The 23,199-nt window shown below is 45.4% G+C and overlaps 3 protein-coding genes across 4 annotated transcripts; 1 reads left to right on the top strand and 2 right to left on the bottom strand.

Annotated features, from left to right (window-relative positions):
- Positions 1 to 802: 802 nt before the first annotated feature.
- wdr74 (WD repeat domain 74) lies at positions 803 to 2,899 on the bottom strand. Its single transcript, XM_035154922.2, has 2 exons — positions 2,158 to 2,899; positions 803 to 1,566 (listed from the first exon to the last, which is right to left on the bottom strand). The coding sequence occupies exons 1-2, from the start codon at positions 2,764 to 2,766 to the stop codon at positions 1,051 to 1,053; spliced, it is 1,125 nt and encodes a 374-aa protein (XP_035010813.2). The 5' UTR covers positions 2,767 to 2,899; the 3' UTR covers positions 803 to 1,050.
- An 818-nt stretch (positions 2,900 to 3,717) lies between these two features.
- LOC118106299 (protein IWS1 homolog) lies at positions 3,718 to 13,435 on the top strand. 2 transcript variants are annotated; one of them, XM_035154722.2, is made up of 16 exons: positions 3,718 to 3,945; positions 5,057 to 5,139; positions 5,258 to 5,909; positions 6,472 to 6,531; positions 6,714 to 6,921; positions 7,001 to 7,058; positions 7,311 to 7,423; positions 7,869 to 8,019; positions 8,101 to 8,183; positions 8,778 to 8,907; positions 8,983 to 9,100; positions 9,258 to 9,369; positions 10,248 to 10,304; positions 10,856 to 10,912; positions 11,353 to 11,464; positions 12,893 to 13,435. In XM_035154722.2, the coding sequence occupies exons 1-16, from the start codon at positions 3,903 to 3,905 to the stop codon at positions 13,016 to 13,018; spliced, it is 2,163 nt and encodes a 720-aa protein (XP_035010613.2). In that variant the 5' UTR covers positions 3,718 to 3,902; the 3' UTR covers positions 13,019 to 13,435. The 2 variants fall into 2 exon arrangements, with proteins under 2 accessions (XP_035010613.2, XP_035010615.2); XM_035154724.2 differs by lacking the exon at positions 10,248 to 10,304.
- Positions 13,436 to 13,766: 331 nt separating this feature from the next.
- On the bottom strand, positions 13,767 to 20,299 carry ostn (osteocrin). Its single transcript, XM_035154726.2, has 5 exons — positions 20,244 to 20,299; positions 17,145 to 17,234; positions 15,975 to 16,207; positions 15,065 to 15,193; positions 13,767 to 14,985 (listed from the first exon to the last, which is right to left on the bottom strand). The coding sequence occupies exons 2-4, from the start codon at positions 17,232 to 17,234 to the stop codon at positions 15,106 to 15,108; spliced, it is 411 nt and encodes a 136-aa protein (XP_035010617.2). The 5' UTR covers positions 20,244 to 20,299; the 3' UTR covers positions 13,767 to 14,985; positions 15,065 to 15,105.
- Positions 20,300 to 23,199: the final 2,900 nt, after the last annotated feature.

Below are 23,199 nucleotides of genomic sequence, written 5' to 3'. Positions count from 1 at the left end.
CGTTTCTCGGTGGACAAAGTGTTTTTAAACGGAACCTGTTTCCCATTAAAACACAAACTTCACTTTCCACTGTGACGGACCTTAGTGGTTTTAATTTGAACCAGTTCGAGTCTTCTGACAGTTTCCTTTAAGACTTGAGCACATTTTCCACGTCAGGATTGTTTTATTAACGTTTGATGTTTTCTGTGTTGTTCTCTAACCTGTGTTCAGAAAAAGGGAAGTGAGTCGTGGTTCTGAGGTTCTGAAGGATTTCAGCCACAGAAACGTATAAAAGTACTGAACAGAATCAGCTCCGAGGCAGAACTCACATTCACTGACATGTTGATATTCTTCTAAAAACATCGTTTCAGAATCATGTGAATGAACGTTTGTCTCCTGAGTTCAGACTGAAGCAGGAGAACGAGTGGATTCGAACTCAGATAAAAACATTTCACTGTTACTAACGTGAGGCTGTTCAATAAAAACTATTAATACACGTCTGAGTCTGTGCTGCCTTTGGGGGGGGGGGATTAATGAAGGTATTCGAATGTGGTGGAAAGTAAGTGAGTACATTTACTCTGTTACAACTGGAAGGAAGTTACAATTCTTCCTTTCATGTCACTTTATATAAGTTGAACCTCGTGTTCACAACTTAGACAAAACCTGAAGATGTATAATTATTGATTCATGATGAATATGTGATATTCTGATAGTGAGACCATGGAACCATTTCCGCTCCATTCAGTTAAGTTATTAAATAATAACACGAATAAGAATAAACAGATTGTAGTGTTACAGGTCAACCATCCAATCACAGTCAGCGTCTCTGGCCAAATCTTTATTAACAAACTGAAAATAAACATTTTCACCAGAACAGAATTTAACTGTTGTATTTTGAAGTTTATATAAAATATCAATTTACAAGTTTTAGCAAAGTAATTGAGGTGAGAAAACATTCATTGTTATTGGCTAATAAGGTGAGGCCCTTTTCTTCTTCTATGTTTTAATGAACGTACGGAGACAAATCCACGTGTTTGAGTCTGATGATGTTTTAACGTCTCTGATCACACCTCAGTCTTTCCTCTTCTTTTTCCTCTTCTGTGGTTCCTCCTCTTCCTCCCCCGTTTTCCTCTTCGGCTTCTCCTCCACCTGCTCCATTGTGTCCCACACCTCGTCCTCCTCCTCCTTCACCTCCTCACTCACCCCCTCCGTCCCCGTCTCCCCCGCTCCGTGCTCCAGGTCGCGGCTGGACAGCAGGAGGCAGTTGAGTCTGGACTTCAGGTAGACTTTGTGCAGCAGCTTGCGGTCCTCCAGGCCGTGGATGCGGAGGAAGCGGTCCAGGCCGCAGGACGCCACTACCGGCTGGGAGGGGTGACACTGCAGCCACCGCACGCCGCCCGCCAGGCCCTTCAGACAGCCGCGCACCAGCCCTTTCCTCAGGTCCAGCAGGGCGATCTCTCCGTGGGTGTTTCCAACCACCACCGTGTTACCGGCGGTGGGCAGGGACAGGGCGGTCAGCGGGTACTCGCCGTACTCAGCCTCCAGGACGGGACGGCGCTGAGGGGAGGACGGGTCGAAGACATGGATCTGACAGAGGACACAAAACAAAGTGATGTTTGTACAGAGGACACGTCAGTGACTTCACAACCAGGAGGGGGCGCTCTCTTTAGCTTCATAACCTTTAAATATTCAGGAGACATTGAGACAGTCTGAGTGAAACTGTTCACGTTGTTCACAACTTTTTATATAATGAGAGTTCATGTTCAGCAGCAAAAGATCAAAGGATCAAAACTTTGTATAACATGAGTCAAATGTTTGTGAAACATGAAGATTAAAGCTGAATGGTTTTAATGGTTGAGAACATCAGGTCTGTCTGTGTGTCCCTCTGTCTGTCTGTCTGTCTGTGTCCCCGTCTGTCTCCTTCTGTGTCCTCTGTCTCTCTGTCTGTCTGTCTGTGTCTCTGTCTGTCTGTCTGTCTGTCCTCTGTCTCTCTGTGTGTCTGTCTGTCTGTGTCTCTCTGTCTGTCTGTGTGTCTCTCTGTTTGTCTGTCTGTCTGTCTCTCTGTCTGTCTGTCTGTCTCTCTGTCTGTCTGTGTCCCTCTGTCTGTCTGTCTGTCTGTCTGTGTGTCCCTCTGTCTGTCTGTCTGTCTCTCTGTCTGTCTGTGTGTCTCTGTCTCACCTGATGGAAGCCTGTGCACGTCACCACTTTGTCGGTCTCCGGTATAAACGCCATGTCCCTGACCCAGTGCGGCCTCCGTAGATCGAGCCAGTCGTCCCGCATGTTCTTTGCGGTGAAGGTGGGTTCCTCCGGCCGCTCCAGGTCCCAGATCTTCAGGCCGTTCTCCTTCCCGCCGGTCGCGACCCTGTTCGGATGAACCGGGTTCAGCCGCATCCTGCACACGTTCTTCCCGGCGTCCAGTTCGGCGACGGGCTCGGTGCTGTCCTCCTTCCAGACCCGCACCGGCCCGCGCTCCCCGCAGGTGAGCAGCCCGGAGCCGCTGAGCGCCGCCAGCCCGGTGAAGCAGCCGTCCTCCGGGTCCCCGCAGCGGCGGCTCTCGGTGAACTCGCCCTTCTCGGTGCTGAAGGTCTTCACGGTTCCGTCCACGGACCCGACCAGCAGCTCGCTCTCCGCCGGGTCCCCCCAGCACAGAGCCCGCAGCTCCTGGTCCCGGCTCAGGTGTTTCGTGTTGCAGAAGTTGAAGGCCTGTTTCCGGGACACGCTGACCCCCTTCAGGATCCCGGTCTCCGAGCCGAGCCACACGGAGCACAGCCGGCCCCGCTCCTCCATCTCCCCGCTGTCTGACCCGCTGGCTGACCCGCAGAGAACCGCACTGAGACCGAAGCTGGTCCCGGTTCTGAAAACACGCGTGGTTCCTCTGTGCGTGTGTCGCACATCTATGACGTCAGGCCACACTCCAAAACTTTATTGATATTTTGTTTCAGTTCAGAGAAAGAAAATAAAACGGAAATAAAAACTGTTTCTCCGTCAAATACTAAACCTGCAGGGAAATTAAAATGTTATAACAGTAAAGATTGAACAATAAAACATGGATACAAATGTATAATGTGACCTGAACCCAGTTTTAAGTCAAAGTCTGTAACTAGTATTATTCATATTATTCATATTATTCATATTATTATTATTATTATTATTATTATTATTATTATTATTATAGTAGTATTGTGAAAATGTGCGCTTTAACATTAAAAGTTTGGTTAATCGCTTTGGTAAATGTGTCTGCTGCCCTCCTGTGGCCATAGTGTGTAATAAAAAATATCACATTGTATTTTCACCATATCTAATAACTTCTAACGTTTCTTTCTGTAAAATATATACTATATATAGTATATATATTTTTTTATATATATATATATTTCTAGGAACAGTACAACAACAGTACGGCTTTTTTGTCAATTTTTGACGTTACACGTTCGATCATATCAACTTTAAGTGAAGTCATCTCAACAACATGGAGATTCGAACTCGGTGGCGTTTGATTACACGCCATCAAAACACGAGGTTGTCGCATCTGTATGACGTCACAGTGGGGGTGGTCCTCCGCGGCCGAGTCTGTCTCTAACAATTACTATAATAACAATGACTTATAACAATATTATATAAATTCTTACAACATATTTAATTTAGATTGAAGTTGATGTTGGCTCTTGTTCGTATTGTAACTTAAAAAAAACAAGGTGTTGATAAAGTTTATTTAAAAACCGCAGTGACGCCATCAGGCAGCGCCCGCGTGTGCAGATGACGCAGTTCCGCCATCTTGGCTCTGAGGCTGCGGTAGGTAGCTATTAGCTGTTAGCTCAACACGTCGTTAGTTTCTGGTTAATTTTGTCTCCGTGAGGTTAAAGTGAAAGTGGTTCCGGTTCTTCGGGTCTGAACCTGAACCTGAATCCGCGTTGGGGGGACTGATGGACGGGGAAGAGGATGACTTCATGTCCGGGAGCCGCTCCGGTAAAAACCACACAAACTGTCTTTGTTTCCCGGTAAAACCACGAAGCTCCGGTAACTTCCTGTTTCCTCGAGTCTAAAGTTAAATAAACTTTTATCAACGCGACGCTCGGATGAAGAATTAGCATCGCTAGCTTGTTGTTGTGAGCTAACGATGCTAATGTTTGGGTTTCAAACAGGAAAGCTCTGGTTTGAAATGATCAACACAATAATCATCTGATTCCAAACTCTCACTTCAGGTGATTATTTCATATTCAGCAGCAGATGTAAAATGATCCATTCTTACACTCTGGTGTTTAACCACTGGTCTCAGATCTGATAAGTGCTGATTTTATTTTGTCTATTTTTAATTGATGGATTACAACATTTATTATGAAATTAGTGAGCAACATGAATCTTAAACTGTGATTCTGTTGAAGCACGTAGTGAAGATTGTGAGCAGTAATAATGTTTCATATTCACTGTTCGAATCCCTCTTGGTGCAGTTGTTGTTGATTTGAGATGAACGTGGAGCTGAAGGAGCTTCAGAGATAAAACCACCTGGTTTCTATAAGAACAGTTTCATCCGCTCAGATCTCAGATCAGATGATTTCACTCCCACGTGTTTCTCGTGTGAACCGATTTGATGAAGATCTGCTGAACTGGTGTCGACCTGGTGCCAAGTTCACGTGATTCCGGGGTTTTGATGCGTGTTTGCTGCAGGATTTGTTTTTACCTCATTTCACTGAACTCACGATGTTATTTGATCCAGTTTGTAGAAAATGTGAAACTTCAAATTCTGATTTGAACGTTTTGTTGTTTTCTGGATTTAAAAGCAAACCTAAAGATTGTATCTCAGTATATTTCCTACAATGTGCTGAACTGCACGGTTTCTGCGTTAGCTCTGGTTTGCTGTAAAGTAGATTTTCTACTGGAGACACTTGGATGTGACGGAGCGTGTAGATGAAGTTTGGAATCAATGTGTGCACCTGTTGAACAGGGGAACCTTAACATGCTCATTTAAAAGTTTGGTTTACAGATTATAAATGATCCTGAAATCTTTCAGTTTGAAAGTGAAGTTATACCTGAACGTTGTGTTGTTTGTGTTGTTCTTGACCTGTTGTGTGTCCTGCAGATGACGGCGGTGGCACTCCGGTTCAGGATGAACACCCGGCGTCAGACGGCGAGGACGTGAGGAGCGACAGACACGAGTCTGAGGTCAGAATGAGGCTCACTGACAGTGTGTTGACATCACGGATGAAGTGAACACAATCTCTTCATGGTTATTTTGTGCAGGAAGTTGGTTTTATTAACGAGTCCCTGTTTGTCTCAACAGGACGAGGGCAGCAATGAGGAGGACGCCCCTCACGCTGTGGAGACCAGCGGGGCAGCCAGCGGCTCTGACAACGAGGAGCGCAGAGGGGCCGACAGCGACTCAGAGGGTGAGGCCCCCAGGGGCCACGGTGACCACGACAAGAGTGACTCGGAGGTTGAGGCTCCTCGTCCTGCCAACAGCGACGGCGACTCCCCGGTCAAACACAGGACGAGTGGATCAGACAACGAGGATTCGTCACCGGTCAAACACAGAGCGTCAGATCATGAGGAGGGGGAGGGGTCATCTCCTCCTAAACGCAGAGGGAGTAGCTCGGACAAAGAGGAGGGGGAGGAGGGGGCGGACCGGCCCAAAGCGGCCGCAGACAGCGACTCAGAGAACGAGGACGCCAAACCTGCGGCGCCCAACCGGTCCAAAGCCGACAGTGACTCTGACACAGAGGCGCCCGCCAGACGAAAGGCGGCACAGATAGACTCTGAGGAGGAGGGGGAGGAAAGGAAACAGGAGGAAGTGGGAGGGGGGGCGAAGTGGAACGCTGTGATGCAGTCTGACAGTGAGGATGAGGAGGAGGGACGAAGGAAGAAGGCTGCAGCAGGAAGTGACGGAGAGAAGCAGGAGGAGGAGCAGAGAGACGACAGTGACGGCGAGAAGCCAGGTACTGACCTCCGATCAGCTCAGTCACACCGATAAGATTTTAGTTTTAAAACTAAATCGACCTCCGTCCTCACAAACACCTGAAAACACACGTACACTGGTCATGTGGTGTAAACAGGAAGTAGATAGTCTTCTCTGCAGTTGGTTGCTTAGTTATAGTTATAAATACTAGGAACGCGTAAGAGTAAAGTACAGCAACGCCTTTTATTCGCCGCTGGTGGTCGAGTCATGTGACTGATGAGAACTAATCAGGAAGAGGACGTGGGCGCCAACAGTTTCTGTTCGTCCGGATTAAAACACAACCCCAGAGTTTTCAAAGTAAAACGAGAACAGCAGCGTTTCTCTGATTCAGAGGCTGGAAAACTGGAGTCATGTGGACGCCAGGCGTAACCATAGCAACAGTGATGGGTTTTAAAACCAAAATGTGTTTGTGTGGACGGAGCCTCTGAACAACAGTGATTAAACCTGAGAGCTGAACCACTGATGTTGACTTAACTTGAATTGAAAATGATTGTGTGTGTGTGCGTGTGTTATTTTTCTTCTCTCTGTGTGTGTGTGCGCAGTGAAGAGGAAGAAGGCTATCCTGTCAGACAGTGAGGAAGAGGAGAAAGTAGATAAACCAGGTAAGAGATGTTTTTATATCGTGGCTCATTTTTCACTGAAATGTAAAATCAGCGTCTTTGTGCAGAAAAACTGTTAAAATGTCATAAAAAGTTAATAAAGTGATGATCACATGACACCTGGTGGAAAGTGTCTCTCCACATCCTCACAAACATCGGTCACATGCTTGTTCTTTCTTCTTCAGCAGCCAAGAGGAGTCGGGCGGTGTCGGACGATGATGAAAACTCGGACAGCGACGCGGCGTCGGGCGGACCTGATAAGAGTCTGGCAGCCAAACTCAGGGAGCTCGGCTCCGACAGCGGCAGCGAGGACGAGAGCTCGAAGGTCGAGGCAGGGAACAAGGATGAGAAGGCGCTGTTCGGCAGCGACAGCGACTCTGGAGACGAGGAGGAGTGAGTTCAGGATTTCTCATCGGTCGGTGTAAACGGCCCCAGAGCTGCTGGTGTGACCTTTGGCCTCTGTTTGTTGCAGGAAAATGATCGCAGACATCTTCGGAGAGTCTGGAGACGAGGAGGAGGAGGAGTTCACGGTGAGTCGAACCTCCAGCAGGTTCTGTTTCCCTCTGTGCAGCTCGAACACAACAAACAGTTTCTACCTTCACTCCTCTTCTCTTTCCTTCGTCCTGACCTTTGTGAAAAGGAAGAGACTTCAGCATCGATCACTCTTACCCTCAATGCAGGAGTTTCCTGAACTGTGTACACATCGTTTCATAGATGTGGTTTTAATTTGCACACTGAAGAGTAGAAAAGCTGAAATGTGAATCAAAGTGTGTGTGCTGCAGGGTTTCAACCAGGAGGACCTGGAGGGAGAGAAGCTCCAGGCCAAAGAGAAGCAGCAGCAGCAGATGGAGGAGGAGTCGGACTCCGACGAAGGAGTCGACCGCAGCGGCCAAGAGTAAGAACCCGCTTTCAGTTAACTACTTCAAATCAGACAAATCTACTGAGCAGGAAACTTGTTGAGAAAAAGTGAACTCCTGGTCTCTAACGCTCGCGAGTCATCGCTGACGTCGGTGAAATCAAATCACACGTCTGGTTCACGTCTCGGTAGAAACCGAGTGGAGCGCCGTCTCCATCTTTACTCCAAAGAGCTGACTTCAGACTCAACTCACTTTTTAATATTTAATAAGACAAATTAAAGTATGAGAATCTGCTTTATTTTATAAATATGTGAATAATAATGTTTTATCATTGTTTCTTCACATTTTCTACATTTTCTAAACGCTCAGTTGAGCAGGTTTGTGGTTTTTATAGTAAAATAACAATATTGTGTGTGTGTGTGTGTGTGTGTGTGTGTGTGTGTGTGTGTGTGTGTGTGTGTGTGTGTGTGTTTCTCTGTGTAGCACCAGCTTCATGTCTGACTTCGACATCATGCTTGCTCGGAGGAAAGCCATGAACAGCAAGAAGCGAAGACACCGCGACGGAGGGACGTTCATCAGTGACGCCGACGACGTGGTCAGCGCCATGATCTCCAAGATGACCGAGGCTGCAGAGGTGCGCCCATCAAAATAAAAGCCTCAGCGTGTTGCTGCTGCTTCTGTGTGAGTCCTGACCGACGGTGTGTTGTTTCAACAGGAGGATCGAACTCTGAACAGTCAGAAGAAACCGGCGCTGAAGAAACTCACGCTGCTGCCGCAGGTCGTCATGCACCTGAAGAAGTAAGAGTCTGTTCCACGTTCACACCTCATCACACATGGTTGGACATGGAGACATGACACTGTCTAATCCGTGCTCTGACTCGTTTTGTTTTAGAACAATTATTTAATTCGTTAGACGTATCCGACATTTATCTTCTTCGTTAAGAGTGTGGGAAATAAACGTTTTCAAAAGTCATCAAACTTTTTTTATTATTAGGTTTGTTCAACTCGTGTTCTGTCATTTCTATAAACTGTTTTCAGATATTTGCTGATGTCCTGACATGTTCCTTATGTGGTTTGGCTTTTTGATGTTAATGATTCTTGTTGTTCTGGCTTTGTTGCCTCATAGTTGATGCACTTACTAGGCTAAATGAAATGTCACGTTCTGGAGGTTCTGTGTGTGAGAACAAATGTCTGAGTCAGTGTCTCTGGACATGTTCTGGATCTTCTCCTGCAGCCTCCTGATAAATGTGTGTAACATGTCAGAGTGAGTCCATGTGAGGAGACAGCAGGACAATGTCCTGAAGCTTCCCAGTGAGCGAGTGGACGTGTTGATGAGGGTTGAAAACAGCTGCTCCTGTATTTGTGTTTTAAGTTCTGGTGTTTTTCCCTCAGACAGGACTTGAAGGAGACGTTCATCGACAGCGGGGTGATGTCGGCCATTAAAGAGTGGATCAGTCCTCTTCCAGACAAGTCGCTGCCTGCTCTCAGAATCCGAGAGGAGCTGCTGAGGATCCTGCAGGAGGTGAGGTCGCTGCTCGTTCACCTCTCTCAGGTAAAGTCTCAGTTCAGCCTGTTCTCATCGTGTCTCCTCCTGCAGCTGCCCAGCGTCAGTCAGGAGACTCTGAAGCACAGCGGCATCGGCCGGTCCGTCATGTTTCTGTACAAACACCCCAAAGAGTCTCGATCCAACAAAGACCTGGCTCTCAAACTCATCAGTAAGAAGCTGTCTCTTTGTGCTGTGTGTTGTTTGTTGGTCAGACGACAGGAACCAGCTCCTTCTCAAAGATTTAAAAGATTACAGTGAGCGTCATGTGCTCTTCTTTCGGTTGTACCACAGTTATTGATCTGTGTGTGTCTGGGTCTCGTTTCCAGATGAGTGGTCGCGGCCGATCTTTGGTTTGACGTCTAACTACAAGGGAATGACGAGAGAGGAGCGACAACAGAGAGATCTGGATCAGCAGATGCCTCAGAGACGACGACTGAGGTACCGACAACTTTCATCCCGACCGCGTTAAACAACTTTGATGTTTGTGCGAATTCGTAAGCGCTGAACATCTCTGGTTAGCATTTCTGCTCCGTGTGCACCGCGGTGGTTCTGCAGGCGTGGTGCTGAGACGTGAACTCACCCTACGTGCTCACAACTGCTCAACAACGTCCCGCTCGCTCATCAAGCTCAGTTTACAGACTTTGGAGGCGGGACAGTGGCTGATGCCCCCCTCCTCTGATTGGTCACTTTGTAGACTCTCTGATCTTCTCACCTCATTCACCTTCATTTCTCTGTAGCAGCTGTAAACTTCATGGATCACCATTCACAACCTTCATCACACTGTCACGAATACACAAACAAGAAGTAGTAAGTAGTTTGAGAATGACGAGTTCTCGTGTTGGATAAAACCTGGAATATCTCTGACATTGTAGATTGAAAAATATGTTTTTTTTTACTTAGGACAAGTCTATTTTAACTTTTGTATTTTCATCACAAGTTTGGTCTTAAACTTCATTTTAAAACCGATGAACTCGTTCGCAGCTTTGGACTCAAACAGACAGAGACTGAATCTTTGACACGTTTCTGACTCGGTGGATTTGAGGAGGATTCTGATTTTGGTGCGACTGGTTCTTGCAGGTGTTTGATGACATTTCTGCACCAAACAAGCAAATCTAGTTTCAGTTGTTCCGATGTGACGATGCCTCCTCTTCCTCCTCTTCCTCCTCTTCCTCTTCATGTCTCAGCTCTGCCTTGTGTTCTCTCTCCTCTTCGCCTCGTGTGTTCTTCCTTTCAGTCTTTCCTGTCGTACTGTTCGTTTTTTTTCTGTCATTCATCTTCATCCCTCCATTTCATTTCTCCCCCTCCTGCTCCCCCAGTCAGCCTCAGAAGGTGGAGAGGGCGGAGGAACCTGACGTCTTCTCTCCACCAATCAGGTTCAGTCATATGATTGCATGGTTGCACTGTGAGCGTCTCTGCTGACTGACAGTTTAACAACAGGAAGGGAAAGTGAACCGTGTCTAACACGACATTATGACGGTGTTTTTAACGACAGTGATCGTGACAGGCACTAATGAAACGTTCTGTTTTTTGTGAATGAAGCTGAACACGTCACGCAGCAGCCTCGCGTTTGTTCAGTCGGTGTCGTTCAGCTGAGTTGACCCGATTGTTCCTGAACCATCAGGGACTGGTTTGGCATCAGGAACTCAATTTACTCTCTGGTTCCTTGAGATGCACGTGAGGATTCCCTGAAACGGTTTCAGGAAAGAAGTCTGAGTCTTTGAGTCTTTGAGTCGCTGCCTAACTGCTGTGAGGTGATGAAAACTAACAACAGCATGAAGACTCCTGGTTCTACCAGTAACGGCTCTTGTTTGACTGCAGACGTAAAACATCAGCTGCAACATGTCAGATTGCTGACATGTGTGTTTCCATGGTTACCTGATATCAACCAAAGTGTCTCTGTCTCCTTCCCCCTCTCTCCCTTTAGCTCCGGGGGTCAGACGCCTCGGAGAGACCTGGAGAAGCAGCTCACTGGAGAGGAGAAGTAAGTCCGTTCAGGTTGATGATCCAATCTGTGTTATGACTGTAAAATGCCTTCATGCTCTAATGTTCAGTAAACACATCACGTTCCTGCCCATCGCTGCTGCTCCTCTTTTCAGCCTCTGTCTCAAACACTTGGTTTGAGCTCCTGTCTCTTTAAGACCCCCCCCCCCTCCTGATAAAGCCCAGCTCTGATTGGTCAACGGCTTCCAGAGCGAGTAGTAAATGTCGGGCGTGGCTTTGTTAGGAGGCGTGTCAGACTTGTTCTACATGTAACTGTAGGACATTGTTTTGTCATGTGACTGGTTACGTACGCTGAGATTTTTAAATGTTTGATTTTGTCTTTGGTTCAAAAAACTTAACTTATTGTGGACTTTTAAAATCTCACAGGAAGTCACAGTAATATTATTATTATAACGACTGGATTTCTCCCCCCCCCCATAGAGCTCTGCGACCCGGTGACCCCGGGTTCTGCGCCCGGGCTCGAGTCCCGATGCCGTCCAACAAGGACTATGTAGTTCGACCCAAGTGGAACGTAGAGGGCGACTCCAGCAGGGTGAGTACATGGGGGGGGGGGGTTTACAAAGACCACGTCAGTCCAGGGGCTCCAGGACATTGGGGAAGCACTGGTGTCTCCTGGGACAGACACATTTAACAAATTGTTAAAAATAATTGAAAAACAATCTTGGAATAATAATAAACAGAAATTATTCACAGGATAAATATAATAATTCTTAGATGAAGTGTTTATACGGGTTTGTCATATTTAATATGATTGATAAAGATAATCTGAGAATATGATTTTGTTTGAAGAACTGTTCATTAAATACATTTATTTAAGAAAGAAGCTTATTAAATACGCTGTTAATGATCCACTGGTAATTAAAAGGAGTTAAAATTACTGTAAATACAATGTAAATTGTGGGGAAATGTATGTTTTATAAAAAACATTTTCCACTTTTACACAAAATATATTTAGATGAAAATGCTAAATGATTTTCCTGATAATTGATGACCTCGGAGGTCAGGAGCTGAGCTGTGATTGGTCCTCTGTAGAGCGGCTATAAGAAAGGCCTCAGCCCACAGGGAGCAAGGTCAGCATAGAGGGCAACAGAAGGCCCCTGTAGTTCCTGCGGTTGACCAGTGGGGGGCAGTAAGTCCTTTTGCATGGTGTGCAGTGACGGTCCAGCTGTGTGTGGCGTCCACAGACGGGGGGGTCTGTCCATGAGGTGTCTGACCTCTGACTCACCTGTGACCTCACAGACCTGTGACCTCACTAACATGGCTCACGTGATGAACATGGTGGAGGCTAATCGTTCATCACATGACGCCCTTCGCCTCTACCTGTGGTGCGGAGCTTCCTGTCTGGGGGGGGGGGTTTAAACGGCGAGCCAACCGGGCGTCTGTCGACACGAAGCTGAAACGATCATTTCAGTGAATGTTGAAGTGAATCTGCAGCGGAAGGTTCCAACTTCTCCAACTGTGAACACGTGTGGACAAAACAAGACGAAACAAGAAGTGACTTTATTTTCCTTTCAGTGAAAGTTCACGTGTGAGAAGATGAAACCAAGGAAACTGAGAAGTTCTAATTAAAACTCAGTTATGAAAGACGCCGTGAATGAAGAACCTGTCAATCAATCTACTGATCAATCGTTCCAGCTCAAATTAAAACAGTGTCACTGTGACTCAGCACTTCCTGCACATATTTCACAATAAAAGTCCAACAGCAGCTTCAGAGGGTGTTTTACCTTCGTTCATTCGCTCTCGTTGTGAAACAGGAAATGAGATTCACGGACGATGTCGATCGGTGGAAGAACTGAAAACTTTAACGAAAGTAATAGTACATCAGTGTAACTGTAAATGAAATGTGTATAAAGACCTAACTGACGTCAGATGGAATGTTTTTAACACGTCACACGTTTCTCATGTGTTTCTCATGTGTTTCTCATGTGTGTTCTGTGTGTTCTGTGTTTCTGTCCTTCAGGGTCCCATGAAGAAGGGAATGTCCCGTGTCGATAAACAAATGCGTAGAATTGCTGACATCCGCCGCCTGACGAAACCGGGTCACGCTGTGAAAATCAGTGTTGAAGGCAACCGGATGCCGCTCTGATTTTAACCTCCGTAGGATTTATTCACTTTTTCTTTTTAATGTTTTGTTCCTGAACACCCCCCCTCCTCCTCCTCCTCCTCCTCAGGTCCTGCCCTGCCTTGCTCAAGGGCTGAGGTCAAAGTGTGAACGTCTGCTGATGTCACAGATATTTGAGAGATTTTGACCCCCCCAGGTTTTCCAGAACCAAAATCAGGAACCAAACGATCCACCTCTGCCTTTTTGTTTCTGAATGTGAAGGTGTTTTTATTTGGCGGCGCAGACGACTTCCCGGTCCATTTTGTCCCCTCTCTGCTGCCGTAGCAGCTGTACAGGTGTCGTCAGGACGCAGCTCACAGGAAACGCTGCGTCTGATCTCAGAGTCTGTGAATGTTCTGTATCTGATGAGGATTTTGTTAATAAAGTCACAAACTCTCTTCACTGTTCTCACTGTCGCTTCTTACAGTTCGTTCACTCTCAGGCTTTGTTGCTTCGTGATGTTTTCAGACCAAACACATTAAAGAGCCTCAAAGTCCAACACACACCCATCAGCACATAAACATCCCATAATCTAATCAGTATTTTAATACTCTTTTCCCTGCTGGTGTCCTCGTCCTGTTTCCATCACTCAACCTGAGCTCCTCTAACGTATGTTAATGTCTCTTTATTATTAATATAATTATTACATCAACAAATCAATTTATTTTCCAGATTAAGATCCATCGTCTGATCAAATCTTTGAAACCTTGAAGAAAAAACTCTTTCAGATCCGTGATCATTGATTCTTTATTAAGCACGAGAACACGTAGATTAAGAAGCATTTTCAAAGCAGAATGAGTCAACAGGTCGGAACAGGAGCAAAGTTCTCTGACGAGGAAACGTTCTCCACTGCACCAGTGTGTGGCACCAGTGTGTGGCACCAGTGTGTGGCACCAGTGTGTGGCACCAGTGTGTCGCACCAGTGTGTGGCACCAGTGTGTCGCACCAGTGTGTCGCACCGTCATCGGCCTGTAAATCGTGTTTATGGTTCGTACACGTCTGTTGTGCTGAAGCTGCAGAACCTGAATCTGCAGTTTTTTACTGCAGCTGCTGACAGGAAGGAACAGCACCAGCAGGCGTCTGTTGGTTTTAAAGGAACATTCTGTCAGTCGCTCATGTTTTAGCTTTTCTCTTCGTGTTTTTAATGAGGAAGCTTCTATTGTGGATGTTTCAACAAACTGGTTTCATGAGCTGACGGAGCCCCGGGTCTGGGGGGTGAGATTCCCAGCCTGTGGTGTATCTGCAGCCTGGTGGTGCAGTGGACACGTCTCGGCTCCTCCTGCTGTAACAGACCTGCTGCACCAATGAAAACATAAAACTACGACACACAAACTCAAGTCAAGTCGTGTCAGACATTTCAGTTCGAGGTGACGGACACCTCCAGTCAGAGTCTCGGGGGGGGGTTGTGATGCATTCAGGTCTCTGATGATCCTCAACAGTTTTGAGATTTGATGAGACATATTCTGATCACTTGAACATAACCTGGGGACCAGATTCATCCAACTGATCAGTAACGATGTTTACACGGACACCAACATTCAGATGATGTTTACCGAATCAGGTTAATCGCAGAATGTTAGTTTCCAGGGAAACGCAGTCGATGTCTTAGTGCAGGAGTTTTTCTTTTATAGAAAGTAAATGAAGGTTTTGCAGGTTTTTCGTTTCTGTTTCCAGATTCGTATTAAGACTTTCTGCTGCCGTGGACGTGAGGAAACCACGTGAAGGATTAAAGTCAAATCACTTTGGTTCGATCTTTTCTTTGGTCCTGACACTTCTGCAGGTGTGACGGATTCACGGAGCAGCACCTGAATGCATCATTGCACATTCATTGCTGTGGGGGGTGCACAGTTGAAGCGAAGGTGGATGATTGACGGGCGATAGGCATTTGGTGGGCGTGTCCCAGCAGGTGACTGGCAGTCGGTGATTGGCTGTTTCATGCATCTGTGGTGAGTCTGCAGAGAGAATTTAAAGTTCTGTGTTTTAACATTAACGACAAACGAAGCTCGTTATTTTCATCGTGAATGACTGTACCTGTCCAGAGGGGGCGGGCTTTCAGCGGTAGGGGGTGGAGCCTATCCTCTGCTGTTCGGTAGGCGACTCATGCCAATCCTGTCCATGGGAGGAGGATTGACTCGTCGCCGTGGCAACTCTGCGACTTTACTTTAAAACAACAAGAAGAAAGGATAAACAACACCGCAGAGGAAACTGGTGCCACCCAAAACAAAAACCCAAAACCATTTGTACGATTCAGGTTTTCAATCAAAGTTAAAGGTCCAGTAAACCCCCCGTTTATTATCTCTGTGTCTCAGGTTTATCTCAGGATTATCTCAGGTGTGTCTCAGGTTTATCTCAGGTTTATCTCAGTTTGTCTCAGGTTTATCTCATTTGTCTCAGGTTTATCTCAGTACTCAGGTTTTCTCAGGTTTATCTCAGGTGTCTCAGGTTTGTCTCGTTCAGGTTATCTAGTCTCAGGTTTATCTCAGGTGTCTCAGGTTTATCTCAGGATTATTCTATCTATCTCCAGGTTATCTGTGTCTAGTTATTAGTTTATTCGGATTTCTGTTTGTCTCAGGTTTATCTCAGGTTTGTCTCAGGTTTATCTCAGGTGTCTCAGGTTTATCTCAGGTGTGTTCGTGTGTCTCGGTGTGTCTCAGGTTTATCTCAGGTTTGTCTCAGGTTTGTCTCAGGTGTGTCTCAGGTTTGTCTCAGGTTTATCTCAGGTGTGTCTCAGGTGTGTCTCAGGTGTGTCTCAGGTTTATCTCAGGTGTGTCTCAGGTTTGTCTCAGGTTTATCTCAGGATTATCTCAGGTGTGTCTCAGGATTATCTCAGGATTATCTCAGGTTTATCTCAGGTGTGTCTCAGGTGTGTCTCAGGTTTATCTCAGGTTTATCTGTCTCAGGTGTGTCTAAGGATTGTCTCAGGTTTATCTTGTCGTCCTACCTCTGCTTGTTTGTTGCCTGTTTGGTTTCCATGGAGCTGACTGACAGGCGGTCCAGAGGTGCGTTGTTGCCGGGGAAACTCCTCTTCCTCTTTGGCTCCATGACATCATTCTCCATCCTCACCAGGTCGTCCAGTAGGAGCAGCTTTGCCGTTAGCTCCTCCCCTTCCCTCTTCACTCCTCCAGGACGGAAACGAAAAGCTGCCAGAGGCCTCACAAGGGGCCGGCCTACGTGCTGGAACACAGGGACAGGATGGGACGAGGTTACGTCCTGAAATTAAAGGTTACCTGATTTTTAATGCAGATATATATTTAATAAAATTGTCAATGATTCCTAAGATGTCGTTATCAATCACTCAAACACAGGTTTGATATTTTACAGTTTTACCATTAACTTTATCATAAATAATGATAAATACATAGAAAAAACAAATATAACCATATATAGTGATATATAATAATATATATATATATAATAATTTAACATCAGTAAAAAAATGCGACGTCTGCAGGGTGAGGTCAATGAAACATGTGACTGATACGTCACATGGAATCATCTGGAGATGATGCAGACAGATTGAATATATATACACATCTGAGGTCGTCCTGAGTGTCTCTTCCTCTTTGTATCACTAAAGTTGTGACTGATGTGAAGTCTTTTATTTTCTGTGAGGGAGGCTCCGATTAGAAAAATATTGACCTCAGCAGAGAAAAGCCTCCCTGCTCCGCTCAGTGTTTTCTTACGTCAGGACTCCATGTTGTGGATCAGCTCTGACGTCACGACCCCGACAGCGGGCCGTGGCTGACTTCCTGTCCGCCCGCTGCCTCTGATGAGTCAGACGATCAGGTTTCATCCAGACTAAACAGAAACCACCTTCAGGGCCTGTGATGTCGGCACAGGGGCCCACAGAGGGAGGGGCCGTTTGGTTTGGCCCTCGGGATGATTTGATAAGAAACAATCTGATCTGATCCAGGTCTGAAGCATCAGTTCAACACAGGGATCAAAAACCAGTCATGGAGAGAAACGTGCCACAGTGCTGATGATGAATGTTCACAATCAACTTTCTCCTTCTTAGCTGGAATGAATCTAAAACCATGGATGGTCAGCATCAGTAAATAATTCATAAATATCAATTTATGAATTGTTTTCATCCTGTAACATTTACACACACCTGCTGTCGGACTCTGAAGCTTTCAACGCTGCAGTGCAGCACCGTGATGATCAGCAGGAAGGACAACAGCAAACATCTGCAGGACTGCATCTACAAGAAGAACAAGAGGAGCACCTGAATGCACCACAGTTTAACAAGAGGAGCACCTGAATGCACCACAGTTTAACAAGAGGAGCACCTGAATGCACCACAGTTTAACAAGAGGAGCACCTGAATGCACCACAGTTTAACAAGAGGAGCACCTGAATGCACCACAGTTTAACAAGAAGAGCACCTGAATACCACAGTTTCACAGGAGCACTGAATGCATCACAGTTTAACACAATCAAGAGGAGCACCTGAATGCATCACAGTTTAATAAGAGGAGCACCTGAATGATTTAACAAGAAGCACCAACATCACAGTTTAACAAGAAGAGCACCTGAATGCATCACAGTTTAACAAGAGGAGCACCTGAATGCACCACAGTTTAACAAGAGGAGCACCTGAATGCATCACAGTTTAACAAGAGGAGCACCTGAATGCACCACAGTTTAACAAGAGGAGCACCTGAATGCACCACAGTTTAACAAGAGGAGCACCTGAATGCACCACAGTTTAACAAGAGGAGCACCTGAATGCACCACAGTTTAACAAGAGGAGCACCTGAATGCACCACAGTTTAACAAGAGGAGCACCTGAATGCACCACAGTTTAACAAGAAGAGCACCTGAATGCATCACAGTTTAACAAGAGGAGCACCTGAATGCACCACAGTTTAACAAGAGGAGCACCTGAATGCATCACAGTTTAACAAGAGGAGGAGCACCTGAATCAATCAATCAAGTTTTATTAGTATAGTCTCATATTCACAAATCCCAGTTTGTCTCATGGTCTTTAACAAGGTGAGACGTCCTCTGTCCTTAACCCTCAACAAGAGTCAAACTACTAAAACCTTTAACAGGTAAAGAAGGTAGAAACCTCAGAGACACATGTGAGGATCCGTCTCCCAGGACGGACACAAGTGAACAGATGTCACGTGGAACAGAGAACATCAGAGAGATAAAGGTTTTAACAGCTTTGATAAGAATAAACATTTTGAAGCATAACTGAAGGTCAGTGAATTGATGGATTAATGTCATTAATGGTCGAGTATCTGAGGAGAAATATTATATATCAAACAGTCCTGCTTCAATCATAGTCCACGATCAGGATCCACCATCAAGATCGGATGCCACTATAGTCCACAGTCATTGTCCACTGCCGCCATTAGGATCCATCATCAGCTGCCACCTCGGTCGTGGTCCACCACCATTATCTGATGCCAACACGATAAAGGATCCGCCATTACGATCTCTGATACGCGATCCACAGATCATAATCCACGATGTGGATCTGCGGACCTGAATGCATCACAGTTTAACAAGAGGAGCACCTGAATGCATCACAGTCTAACAAGAGGAGCACCTGAATGCACCACAGTTTAACAAGAGGAGCACCTGAATGCATCACAGTTTAACAAGAGGAGCACCTGAATGCACCAGTCGCGGTTTACGTCATTGTGTTTCATAAATAGTATTTGTATTACCTTCTTTATACGTCACTAATAAAACTTTCTGTATGAAACATGAGTCGACCATTGACGGCACAATGAACTCAGAGGATAGATGACAACAGAAACTTAAAAATAATGTTAGTGGGTCGAGTTCAGGTCGTAGAGTTAAGTTATAAAACCTTCACTAATCATCACTGTCATCAAAGTGTGACTGAATGTGTTTTAGTGAGTAATGATGTCATCACCACAGAACATTCAGGAATATAACTTATTGTTTTTGTCAGTTTTTATTGATTCTTCCCCATTTAAGTCTGAAACTGGACAAAACGTTTCCACCAAATTTTTCTCAAGTTTCAAAGTCATCTCCCATCTCTCTCTCTCACACACACACACACACACGCACATAAACGCACACACACACACACACAGCAGGACACTTTTAGCTCAGCTGACGGGTGAAGTGTATTGTCCAGCAACATCGGCTAATTTTAGCATTTTCCATCCCTACAAATAAACGCCTTTTGACCGTCACATAAACGCACGCTTACGTGCACGGCCCTGCATACCCCTCTCTTCCCCCTGATACACACACACACACACACACACACAGTAACACATTATTCCCTGCAAACAGATGCTAAGACAGTCAGACTCAAGCCTTTGCCTTCAACGTCACACACATTTTTCATGATGCACAGACTGCTGTGCACGCTCCTAAACATGCACACACACACACACACACGAACCATGAACTTCTCCCATTCACACCACTGCTGATGCTGACCTACTGCAGCTCTCATTCATGCACGTGTGAGGACTCACACACTCACACTCCCACACTGTGAATTCTTCCATTCACAAAAATACCCTGTATCTTGCTGCCGACTGAAATTCAGCCTCATTGTCACAGATGCATCAGAAAACTCCTGAACAGTAAAAAAAAACTGTATCAGGAACTTTTAGTGTGATTTAATTTAACAATTAAACCTTCATTCAAGATTTAGATTTGAATTTGAATCACAGAGAATAAAGATCTATTACAACCTGTTGAGATAAGCAGCAACAACAGTGAACATAAAATATTACATTTATCAGAATTAAATTACTACTAATACAAAAATCATGCAAACGTCAGATCAACGATTTCATCGTAGAAGAAGAAGAATCAATCAGTTCCGTGTGAATCAGTTTCTGCAGCACTGATGACTTTTGTTTCGAAAAAATAAAACAGAAGAAGAAATCAGCAGCTGAAATGAGTCACAGAAAAATCTAATGACAAATTAAATATGAAAATAGTAAATGTGAAAATATTTTGCTGCAAAGAATTAAAATGTGCATCAAATGTTTCATGCAGAGAATCTGACAAAAACCTTTCACAAACAGGTTTGGATAATATTAAAAAAAAAGAATCACCTGGTGAAAAGTGACATTTTTTGCAAAGTAAACCCGCAAGAGTGTGAGCCTGTGCACACCTGCACAACACACACACACACACACACACACACACACACACACACACACACACACACACACACACACAGTAACATGTATAAATGAGTGTGTACCTTCAGGGTGAGTCTCTGTGAGGAGGAGCGTCTCTGTCGTCTCTTCTCTCTGTTCCTGTCTTGTTGTGGCTTCACATCAGGTTTTATAGCAGCTGCCCGGGAATCTCCTGTCCAATCAGCAGCCTCCGCTCCTGTGACATCACGTCCTGTGCTTCTTTTGAGTGTGTGTGTGTGTGTGTGTGTGTGTGTGTGTCTGGAATTTCACCATCAGACCCATTACCTGTTAATGAAATCTCCTGGGAGCAATCACAGCTCCTCTCCACTCGTTCACTTTGTAAAAACAGGTTCATATCTCTGATGTTTCCTCCACAGTCCTGCTCTGTCAGACTGAAGGTGCATCTGAACCAGGTTGATGATTGGGACAATAATTCACAGCGAGAATTTGACTCCACTTCACCCTTTTCACGCAAAGCACCAGACCTCTACTTCCGTGGGCTAAGCCTATTAGTTGATGTAACGGTTACCAGACTCGTTTTGGTTCATCAGGGAGGAAAGTTATCCAAAGTACCAACAACTACTCGATCTACTTTGAGTACTGAGTATAATAAGGTACCCTTTGACTCGATCGCGATCATAGTACAAATGGACAAGGCCAGACACACAACAACTAGCCCACACTTTTATAAAGAGAATGAGACACACTGGCTCAAATGTTCAAGTGATTCACTTTATTTTCAAGCATCATGCAAACAAAAGTATTAAAAACAACAATAATGTAAGTAAAAAGTGTTAGATCACCACGTTCACTCGCTGGTGTCCGTAACACAGATTGATTATCACTAGTAAACCAGTAGGTGGCGCAGTAACTCACTGCTCTCTGCCATTGTGTCAGTGACGTCATCTTGGCTTCTAGGTTCTCTTCAGTGAGTGAGGTTCTTCACTAACTTCAGGATGGAGAAGATCCTCTCACAGGCCACTTGCTCACTGCGAGACGTCTGTTGCTGCTCAATATATTATCGCTGGTCAAGTTGACTGTTCAAGGCCAAAAAGACCATCAGGCCACCGGGAAATGTCCTGGAGCTCCTGATGTGCAGTCTGGAGTCTACTGACAACTTCATTCTACTGCTTGGAGAAACTGATAGCAGACGTTTCACGTGCACAGAAGTAGCGTGAGCACAAGGAGAGGAGCTGAAGCTCAGGAAATCTGTCCAAGCAACAAAATATCTGAGAGCAAACGCAGAGTTTGAGCAGAAGCAGAAAAATCTAAACAAAGGCAGGGTCTGTTTGAGTGGGAGCTTAACAACGTCTGAACAAGGAATCAGGAAGTCCTGATCTCACACTGAATGACCACGCTCTGGAATAAACCCCCATAAAACATCAGGTGTGAGAGGTTCCTCAGAGCAGAAGAGGTGTTCTGGGTCTGGATCAAACTGAACCTGGTTCTGTTGGTTTGCAGTGAAAACACTTTGTTGGAGAGTTTGGACTTTTGGACCAATCACAGGAAGTAGAGACAGAATTAAACAGTAGAAGAAGAAGAAGAAGAAGAAGAAGAAGAAGAAGAAGAAGAAGAAGAAGAAGAAGAAGAAGAAGAGGAAGCAGCTGCAGTCTTCACCTCCAACGATATAATGTTTGAACCACGAGGACGTTCAGTTGGTGCATTTGAACTAGTGGAGTACTGTAGTACTGTGGAGTTCTGTAGTACTGTGGAGTCTGTAGTACTGTGTAGTACTGTGGAGTACTGTGGAGTACTGAAATACTGTAGTACTGTGGAGTACTGAAGTACTGTGGAGTACTGTGGAGTTCTGTAGTACTGTGTAGTACTGTGGAGTACTGTAGTACTGTAGTACTGTGGAGTACTGTAGTACTGTGGAGTACTGTGGAGTACTGAAGTACTGTGGAGTACTGCGCCTGAAGGTGCTAGTGATACCATCATGATGTTACCATGGCAACCAAATGAAGCGCTTCATTCATTTCCTCCATTCAAACAGAAAGACTACTACCCCCCCACCTGACAACATGCCCACGTCAGACGCCGTCTACAAACCAATCAGAGTCCAGTACAGGTAGACTCCGCCCACGTAGGTGATGACGACAGGACGTACGTTTGTCAGACTGAACTCTTTCGTCCCTAAATTACAACGTGAAACCAGAACAGATCAAAGGAAACATGGAACAAACAGGAAGCTTCAGACCGAGAGGAAACGACCTGATTGGATTTGAATACGTGAAGTGAAGCAACATCAGTGAGTCGCTGTAAAGCAGGAAAACATATTTGAAAATGAAAGTGTAACAGACAAAAGAGTCTCTCAACTTCATAAGTGTCTGTATAAGGAAGTGAAACCCTGTCGTGATGGTGGTTTGCCAGATCACAGTCAGTTGTCCATGTTGTCCTCTCTATGGCCGTTACTATGGGCGACTCTGTTGTCGTTGTTGCCATAGTGACGTCACAGAGGATGCTGGTCCAAATTTAAAGCCAACATCCTTGAGCGCCAGATTCATGACTCACCTGTCGCTCTGTGTTTCTCACCTTAACAGGTTGTGTGAGTTTAAACTTTACAGTTTGACCTCTGCTGGTTCTCGTCCAGCCTCACCTCCAGGAGGGAACGCCAAGTGAACCCACGGCGACACGGGACTCAGCTGCTGTTCCACACCAGTTTAATATCGTCATGGTTTAAGAGAGAGCAGCTGATCTCACATCTGCAGATCGGCTCTGTGTGTGTGACCATCCTGTGTGTGTGCATCGATCTGTAGCTATGAGGCCACTTCTGGTCTAATACCATCATTGTGAGGACATTTTGTCTGGTCTTCACAAAGTAAATGGTCTGTTTGAGGGTTAAGACTTTGTTTTAGGGACAGAATCAGGGTTAAGTTTAAGTTAAGGTTACAGTTAGGCATTTAGTTGTGATGGTTAAGGTGAGTGGGGGGGTTAGGGAATTCAAAAAGCCAATGAGTGTCCTCACAACTATAGAGAGACACGTGTGTGTGTGTGTGTTTGCATGTGTGTGTGTGTGTGCGG

Source organism: Hippoglossus stenolepis, chromosome 4 (genome assembly GCF_022539355.2).
Source record: "Hippoglossus stenolepis isolate QCI-W04-F060 chromosome 4, HSTE1.2, whole genome shotgun sequence".
In the NCBI taxonomy this organism is placed as follows: domain Eukaryota; kingdom Metazoa; phylum Chordata; class Actinopteri; order Pleuronectiformes; family Pleuronectidae; genus Hippoglossus; species Hippoglossus stenolepis.
Note: the sequence above shows the minus strand (reverse complement) of the source record. Positions and strands in the feature narration are given on the sequence as shown.